The 9,510-nt window shown below is 34.0% G+C and overlaps 1 protein-coding gene across 1 annotated transcript; it reads right to left on the bottom strand.

Moving 5' to 3' along the window:
* Positions 1 to 485: 485 nt before the first annotated feature.
* LOC110038467 (protein SODIUM POTASSIUM ROOT DEFECTIVE 3-like) lies at positions 486 to 2,518 on the bottom strand. The gene is made up of 3 exons (XM_020743317.1): positions 1,877 to 2,518; positions 1,704 to 1,779; positions 486 to 770 (listed from the first exon to the last, which is right to left on the bottom strand). Exons 1-3 carry the CDS (start codon positions 2,300 to 2,302, stop codon positions 625 to 627), a joined length of 648 nt encoding a protein of 215 aa, XP_020598976.1. The 5' UTR covers positions 2,303 to 2,518; the 3' UTR covers positions 486 to 624.
* Between the last annotated feature and the right edge of the window lie 6,992 nt (positions 2,519 to 9,510).

Here is a 9,510-nt window from a genome sequence, read left to right as displayed (position 1 = left end):
AATATCCGACTGGCTAATATAACCATTGTTAGACTCATCGTCACTCATCAAAATATTTTATTCAGCCGGCAGTCAGTGAGAAGGAATTCCATCAAGAGTGCCCACAAAACCTTGAGAAACATAAGGGAAAAGAAATGTATTCTGTTCTTGGTGAAATGTTTATGTTCATCTTTTCATTTTTTGAAAAGACAACGGTGAGTTAGAGCGCAAATTTTTTAGTACAAGAGGGAATTCAAAAGGAAAGTTCATATTACCCTAAAAAAGCTTTTTTCTCATATTTTTTCCAAACCGATGAACTTCTCCATTCCAAACAAAGAAAAACATTTTGAAACCAGAATTCAAACCTACAACTTAAAATATAATATTAAAACATAAATGATCATAGGCATCCAAATTGAATTTTTCCAACAAAACAACACTGACTTTTAAAAAACCTACAGCCACCTACTAACCTATGCATAGATATCAGAGAAGGTAAGCAAACATTAATAGAAAATCAGAAACATACTTGAACAAATAGAAACGAATTATGTTATAGGAGAAGCTGTTCAATTAATAAAAACATTCTCGAAACACAATCAGCTTAGGTCGAATCAGAATAATCGTTTCCCCTTGATTTACTCTTTAGAATGAAGCTGAAGCCCGAGGAGGTGATGGCCAGAACTGTGCATTCTTTACCTTTGAAACACTGCTAAGAACTCTGAGAGGTGTTAGATTTCCAACAACAGTTACCTTCTTCTTTGCCATATCTATTTCAAAGGAACTCACCCCTGTCCAAGACAGTAAAGAAATAATAAAAGAACTGATTATGCTTCATTAATTCCAAAAAAATTGGTAAATGTACTCGGAAGTTCGCTAACATGACATTTTAATGATTTTAATGCCAAAAAGGTGCTTTTTTAAATGCTGGAACAAGGAGATTCTGAGAGTTTCCTATAATTTCTATACCATTTTAAGACATTAGAACTAAATTTAGCAGTTTCTTATATAATGAAAACATAGATATCTTGTTCTCCAAAGTTTTAGAAACTTTATGATCTAATTCTTGTGTATGCTTCAGTTGTCTACCCTGCTGCAACAGAAGCTAGGAAAAGGGTTCATCGGTTATTATAAAACTGCTACTTCTGTAGTCCAAAAGCAATTTGCTAATTCACCAGAAAATCTACAGACAAAATTAGCACCATTTTTCCTACCAGAAATTAGAACAAAAAAATTCGTGTTTCTTTGTTGAGAAACACATATAAAAACAAAAGCTTGTTTTCGAAGTTATTAATTTCAAATTTGTTTCTAGATGTTGGCTTCTTGAAAGAAGAAAGAAGAGAAAACTTAAGAGAACTACTTTAGATTGAAGGGAAAATTAAAACTACAAACCTTTTGTACAGCCTTACAATATTTAAATTTAGAGCTAATAACAAACTTCCAAGAAAAAGACCTAAAAATCAGCCAAGAAAATAACAAGAAACAATATCAAGAAAAATAGCAACTAACTCTTAAGACTAAGGAATAAATTTGACTCAATTAAACATAGACTTAATAAGCAGTCAAAAGCATGTATTCCAACACAAGAAAATTAAACTAGCAGTTTTCTGTTTGGTCAACAACAAATCTCTATTAAAAGTTAAGAAAATTGACTAAAAGCAAAGAAAATTGACTAAAAGCAAGCAACAATAGCTCGTATAATGCAGTAAGACAAAGCCACAAACCTTCCATCTTGGAGACAAGTTTCTTTACTTTTCCTTCACATCCTTTGCAATGAAGTGAAACCCTCAAGACAACGACCTACAAATAAATCAATTAAACAAACAAACCTCAACAATTCTCTCAAAAAAGAAGATGAAAAAAAATATATAATACGTAGACGAACTAAAACACTAACCTGGTCCTGTCTTGCTGAAGTACGAGCCCTGAGAACATCTAATTCCTCCTGGTCACATATTTCAGGATCAGAATTTTTTTTCTCAGCTGTAACTATAGCCTCGGAGTTATCAATCTCAGATACAAAATGAAACGAAGAGCCGTCATTTAGAAGGCAGCGAGAAGAGCCCGCAGGACTAGCTAACGCAGTTTTGTTTTGCTTCTCTGTGCTCTTTCTGTTATTATGGCTGTGCGTCTTGCTATTTGAGGCTATTTGGTGATTTGAAGCTCTTGGTCTTCTTGGGCTCCGATTGTAGACATCAGCAGCTCGGACGATGCACGGGCGGACCATTGACCGTTGCTCGAGGCTTGTGCATACTGCTGCAGATGCCGGAGATGCGCAGGACAGTCCGACTCCTTTCTTATCCTTGAAGAGTAGAGAAGCCATGGTTTTTGGGGGAAGATTGCATATAAATGTGCGATTGGTGGGGGGGTAAGCCTGAAGGAAAAAGCGTTGGCTGGCTTTTATGCCTGATGAGCACAAAAGATGAAGAACAATTGACGAGAGCGACGCAAACCAGCTGCGGTTACAATATTAAGGCTTTAGTCTCATTTAAGAAGCCTGATACTTGTTATACATCAGAAATACTTGTTATAGATCGCTCGAATTTCTATAAAAAGTTGAATGTTATGATTAATTTGAAACCGGAGCACTGCATTTGGATCGTCCTTCGTTAGAAACCATGGGACCTCTCATAAAAAGTATAATCGAACCAAAGAACTCAGAAGCATTTGATCTTAGGGATGATATTCTATATTTATCTCCCTCGACTAAATTTGGGATTCTCCATAACGATGCCCACAGGGCACCACATTGAATGTTTGTTCGATTCTCTGTGAAGGCTTATTGTCCAAATGAGAGTTGTCTATCAAATTGCGATGATGCATCCTCTGCCTAATGGTCAAAGTTCACCCTAATGATCAATTGAGGATTCTCTCTTAAAGGTCGATCGATGACCTTCTAGCCGAATGAAGTTCTTCCAGTAGAATAAAGTCCTTCGAGCAGTTTTAACAACTATGAGGCGACTTAATGACAGGAGACCATTAAATGCCCCTTTTCAAGAAGTTATGAATACGCAACAGAACCAACATTTGTTTGGATATTAAAGGATCCAAGAGTCAAATATAAAGATGAAATTTTGCAATAGTTACTTTTAGTATTCCAATTCAAACAGTGACAAATTCATAACTTTATTAGATACCCCTTTGATTTATATGTAGGGGGTCATTTCTTGAAGAAAGGGCCGCTGAATTTACTCTCTAAGAACTTGTACTGTTGTGCACTATCTCTCTCTCTTTCTCTCTAAATTTAAATTCAACTCGTCGTTCCACTTTCTATTCATTGTGTGTGATCCACATGATATTTTTAGATTAAAAATCTTAAATGGTGTAATGAGCGGGGAATCATGTCGTCAACAAGAATAGGAGAATGCACAAAGAAGGAACTCCCTTGAAGGAAATCTCAAACATGGAGTCAGTTAGAGAAACTGTGCGGCAAAAAATGGTGGAACTTTAAATCAAATAGTGAGACAAAAATAAAAAACCTGGTCTGCACTATACTAAAGGCAGAGCACAACCACCTCAAGAACCAAACCTTTCATCGAAGAGAACTCAAACCTTAAGGCCACCAGATGACTTAGAGGGGCGAATGATTGTGTTGTCTCCACACCAAGATTAACACCTTGAGGGGGGTGAATGGAAGTCTATTGTCAGCCTAAGATTGTGTTACCATGGTAGAACATTGATGTTGAGCCCCCCGAGAAGTTCATAACTCAATCCTTGCAATTATACAGGGGTCTGAGTAATTCAATCGACCACATAGCCTCATTTTAGTCGGTGATCTATATGCTCAAATTCTCTAATGCAATAAAGTGTCAGGTTGTTCTACAACATTTTGAGTGATTTGGTCGTCGGGTGGTCAAATGGCATCACGATAAGAATCATTAAACCTTTTGGTTATTTCAAGAAGTTGTTCATTGTGCAGTTCGCTAGTGCCTAAAAGCCCCACAAGGACTCACAGGCTATGTGGCTCGTTAACGGGGGCAAACTAAAGCCTTCGAGCATATGTCACTTCATTTCAGAATGAGATGCCAAAAGTACGAAAGTTGGAGCCTGTAGTAGCACAGGTCACTCTGGACCAAAAGCTAAAGAGTTCACAATTCAAATATTTTATGTGTTTACGTCAGTCAAATAGTTTGACCCAACTCTTGGAGTTATCTAATGATCAAATAAAAAAGGAGTAATATGTTCACTCGGCTTACCAAAAATTGAAAAATCTTACAACTATTTGAAGAAAAAAGGCTTGTGAGAAGATTGGTGAAGGGAGAATGATGACCAACGCTCCAATATTGATAGATGTCGGTGCTAGCTTGGTAGTAGAGAGACCGATAGAAATTCATGAATACAATGTTTATCAAATGACCAGTTGACCAGCAACCGTGGAACATCAGAACACACTTAACTGAGTGTTTTAATGGCTAAGTTGGTAGAAACCAATTAAGATAACGATTACGCAAGAAGGCTCCAATGATGAGAACTAGAATTTTTTTTTAAAACATGAATAAATTATGCATATATCATAAAGACTATGGTCATGACACGAAAGAGTGCCAACACTTTTGTAGCCTTGTGGAAAAATTGATTTGGACAAAAAACATTAAAGGGTTTGTGCTCCTATGAGTGCTTAAAGGCAAGAGAAAGCCCCTATAGAAGATGATTCAGACAAGCCCATTCGAGCCAACAATATCCATATTAGCATGATAGTTTCAACTATATTAGGTAGACACTCTATCAGAAAAAAATGCCATCACAAAAACAAAGCATATAAATAAAACACCGTTGCATTTTTTGCAATGTGGAACCCTTAACCTCCGATTATCCTGAACGATGCAAATTTACCCCCCACCCTAAAGAATCCTCACAATGATGTCATAGTAATTATATTAACGATTAACAACTACTATTGGTTCAGCATCTCGTATATATATATATATATATATATATATATAAGTTTAGAAAAATTTGAAATAAAACTGATTCCATATCTTTTATAGTTAAAATGAAAGAGCACTACACCTGAAGCTATGTATCTATCCCGAAAGATAAACATATATCTTAATGGTGAGACTCAATCAAATAAACTAAGAAATATATGACATCCGTTTGGTCTGCGAAAACCAATTTTATTTTTAAGCATGCAAGTTCCCATGAAAAATTAAATAGGGTTTATATTGAGTTGGGTTTGAAAAAGCTTCTTATAAGAGCAAGCCACTACAGTTAATTACATCTTAGATAACCGAAGTCACCTAAAAAAACTCTCAATAAAAATCAGGCGATATTATCTTCAAGGAGGTCAAAGGAATAGGACTTTTTCAATGAAATCGGACAAATGGGTGTGAAAAAGGAATGACTCAAATTTGTAACACATATTGTGGAATTCAAGGAGAGATTAGGGGATGTTATATATCTAGAGAAGAGTATCGGTGACTTCTCAAGCTAACCTATGGTTTGGCTTCTATTTTGAGGAGAAATTTTTAAATGTTCCATCCTGCCAGTTTTATTAATTAGGGCTCACATTCGTGTGAATTGATCACACAAATAGACTGGAGGATCTGAGGATTTAGCTTGTGACGACTGATGACCTCAGAATCCTAAAATGAGTTAGGCTTATATTGTATAGCAAAGTTATACAAAAGCCTAAAGATAAATTGAGAATTTATGTCATACTAGACAAACAACCTTAAAGTCCTATGGCTTGGTTATTTAATTCAAAAGAAAGAAAGGGTTTAGCTAATGTAGATATGTTTTGCTGTAGAAGATGATCATGTTGCCCACAATGCTAGTTCCAAGCTCCTCGTCGTGCCGAGAATAAGTTTTCTAATTTGTCAAGTCTTGATGTCAAATAAAATGTTCTAAGTTTAGAGTTATTTAAATATTACGCGGGATGCTAAAGTTTATTAGAGCAACACCGGTTAGGATCCTACGGTTCCCTTGTTCCTGCACCAATATTTTCTTCCGGATTCACTTAGTCTAAATGAATTTACTAAACCCAACTTAATGAGTTTCATAGTTTCATTTAGATAGTGAGAAGTCTCATTAGCAACCATAGGTTACCTCCTCGGAGGGCCGAGCATCCGATAAAGACGTTTTAATTTGGTTGCATTTTTTTTTTGTTTTATGATGTTTGTGATTAAATTTTGAGTTATATTATATTTTGAATGTTGCGGCGGTGAATTTCATATTGTTTAATTTTTAAAATTTTGTTTTTGGTTGTGCGGCTATCCTCATAGTTTTGGTTTTGGCATGCAGGGTGACATCATTGTTTAACATGCAAGTTTGAGACAAGAAGTACAGAAAGGTAAATGCAATAATTTAAAAGCATACCTGTTGGTTCTTCTCATTCCTCCACCTGAAAGGTTGGCTTTGGCAGTGTATATATATAATTTTGCAAGGAATTGAAACTTCTGGAATAGATGAAGGTATATCTACCAGACCCCAAGTTATGACTTTATTGAGCCTCCAAAGATCTTAGTGGGTGATTTTAGAAAAAAAAGGGCAAGTTCAATTTGTCCTTTAAAATATCTAAAAAATTTTGAAGTGTTCGGGGAGTGCCCTGAACTACTTCGAGGATCCCTTGAATTATTTCAAGTTCATTTAGAACTTCATCATATTCTTCCATTAATCATCTAAGGTTAGAGTGTGACTACCCCGTTGCTCAATGAAGCTCCACAATTCAATTATCTCAAGGATAGGATATCTAATCAATCTATATTTCATTTAAGAGTTATGTGGGTGGGTGCCTATAAAGCAGCTTTGAGTCATAAAAGATTTGGTGCCCATAATTAAAGTCAGGCTTGTAGTGTTTAAAGATGTTAATCACCAATCCTATTATCCTCTAAATTCAATCAATTGAGTTTATGCATCTAACCTAGGTCAATACCAAGCCCATAATAATCATAACGGGGTAATTGATGGTGGTTAAGGTTTTAGTTTAAGTGATATATGTTCTTTTTGAAATATCACATCATCATAAATTTTAGGCCTAATATATGTAAATAATCATATCATATTTCTAGCTTAAGCCCATCACTTAAGAATCATTTGATCGTAATTGACTTCCAAGTCATGATGATTAGGGGAGTTAGGATTTTTGCTCATATTATAGAAAAGGTGGCAAGTGAGTTTCTACCTTTTAATCCCATTGTATTTTAATCATCCAAAAAAAATTGACTAAGGCACCGAAATTTAAAATTACTATCTTGTTCTTTGGGCTCCTCACCTTATATTTCCTCAAGAAAAATTCAAATGGCTATGAAAATATTTTAGTATCCTATCCATGGATTAATTAAAATATCAGAGAGGAAAGTATGATTTTTCAAAAATTGATTTAATTTAAATAGCTATTTTAATCTCAAAAATAGTATTTTTCAATGTTAATTTATTTAATTAATCAAACTAAAGTTTTAATTTATGGGAAAATTATTGGAGGTTTACATAGGTGAGAAGAATACTTAGACAACGTTGTATGATTTTTTAAAAAATATTGTAATTATTATAATTATTTAAAGGTCATTTTTAATGATTATTTAAATTCAAAAAAATGTTTTAATCTTTAAAAATTACTTTTAAATTTTTATTAAACCCTCGTAAGTCCAAGAAACTCAGAGGAAAAAAGTTTATATTTTAATGATTTATACTTAATTTTTTATAATTATTTTAGTAAAAAAATAAGGGAAATAAATTTTAGGCCTTTACGAAAATTATTTATAATTTATAAAAATTAGGAAAAATATTTTAAGGGGTCTCAAGTGATCAGGAAACAATTACACACATTTTAAGCTATTCTTTCTTTTTTACAAAATTCTGATTATATTAATTATTTTTAATTCAAAATATACTCTAAAAATAAAATATTTAAAAACAAAATAGCTTTTATTTTTATTATATGCCCCTGATCACAAAGAACTCAGAAAAGTATTTTTCATAATTTATCTTGTCTTATTTAATGTAACATAGTTTATTTTATGCAAAAATACTATTTTTACTTACAAAATCCACTTTAATGGCCAAATCAACTTAAATAAATTTGAAATATTTTATGTGAGTTGAAATGATTTTTATGAATAATGTGAAATTGATTTTGTCATTTTTTTTCATTTATATTTAATATCAAATAAATAAATACAAGGTAAAAATATTTAATTAAGAACTGAAATATACAAAATTATTCAAATCATCACAACTTTTTTCATAAGTTCCTCTGGCCACAAAAAACCTAAGAAAATTGATCCCATAATTTTCTGATGGTTATTTTACTTTATACGATTAAATAAGACCAAAATGGCCACTCAAGCTTGAAAGTTAGGGTTAGAAGCACAGAGGTGCTCTTTTACTTTGAAAAATTAGAGAAGATGCCCTCTATCATGAGGAATAAACTCTAAAAATTTCAAGCTATGGTGATTATTATTTAATCATGATGAATTAAAATACCCCAGATAGTATTTAATTAGTTAAAAATCATAAACTTGGCAAATGATTTTTATTTTTTATCCACAGTACTCTCCTCTGTTCACGGAGTAAGAGGTTATTTTTATTATTTTTTTATATGTTATTTTTATTATTTTTCTATATAAAGTTATGATTTTTCAAAGATCAGGCATTAAAATAAATAAAAAATTCCCCTATTTATCTTCTTATCCACGCGACACCAACTCATCTTATGGTGGCTCCGAACTCACACGCGACACTCCGCTATTTAACGTCTTTATCCATCACAGTTGCCACTAGGTCTGCGCTTTATGCATCTTATCTTCGTACGACTCGATCTCCTTCGTCCATCAAATAAATGAGTGATCAGACGACTCACCGTTATTATCCCCAAATGACTTAACCCGAGAACTGTTCACACTAAAACTTAAGATCTTCGTCTAAACTCAACCAAGTTACATCGAGTTTATTTCTAAACCTTCAACTATTCTGGACAACTATATCTATATGGTTAATCAAGCATAAAATCAAGTCATTACACATGAAGAATCAAAATAAATTTGGTTTAGGGTTGAGGTTTAATACCTTTGTCTAAGAGGAGATGCCTCAATCAGATGGCAGATGGTTGTAGTAGCTTCTATTAGCTTCTATTGAGTCCAACGAGCCTCCAGATGAAGTCTCAAGCCTTGGTGAATTGTCTAGGTATGAATTCAATCAAAGTGTCTTTTAGGTGTTGGTTTAGAGCTATGATAGAGGCTGTTTGAGAGGGGGCTTTTGTGGGGGATCAATTGCACTTGCTCTGGTGATGGTGTGGGAACATTTAATTGGAGTTTGGCTCACTTTGGAGGTTTGGAGGAATTTTTCCTGCTTATAATTGAAAATTTGAGCTCAAAATTGGCTCTCACAGTGGGAAATAGCGGGGGAAAATGGTGGGCTTGGACTAAGGAGTTCTCGAAGAGTCTCTAGAAGCAAATGGGTAGAGTTTCCCGAAGGATTTTTCTCAATCTCCCATTGGCCATGGAAGAGGTAAGCTTAAGTAGAGTGGCTTGGGGTGGAGCTCAGGGCCAATTAATGGGTCTAATAAGTTGCTTATGTGGAGGGCAGAAGTGC

This window comes from Phalaenopsis equestris, unplaced genomic scaffold (genome assembly GCF_001263595.1).
Source record: "Phalaenopsis equestris unplaced genomic scaffold, ASM126359v1 Scaffold232919, whole genome shotgun sequence".
In the NCBI taxonomy this organism is placed as follows: domain Eukaryota; kingdom Viridiplantae; phylum Streptophyta; class Magnoliopsida; order Asparagales; family Orchidaceae; genus Phalaenopsis; species Phalaenopsis equestris.
Note: the sequence above shows the minus strand (reverse complement) of the source record. Positions and strands in the feature narration are given on the sequence as shown.

What these genes read in the sequence shown, in the direction of transcription:
- LOC110038467 (XM_020743317.1), bottom strand. Translation starts at nt 2,302, where the DNA reads ATGGCTTCTCTACTCTTCAAGGATAAGAAAGGAGTCGGACTGTCCTGC. An exon ending in CTTCAGCAAGACAGGACCAG is followed by an intron (nt 1,780 to 1,876) that starts GTTAGTGTTTTA and finishes ATTTATTTGTAG; the next exon opens with GTCGTTGTCTTGAGGGTTTC. An exon ending in ACTTGTCTCCAAGATGGAAG is followed by an intron (nt 771 to 1,703) that starts GTTTGTGGCTTT and finishes TGTCTTGGACAG; the next exon opens with GGGTGAGTTCCTTTGAAATA.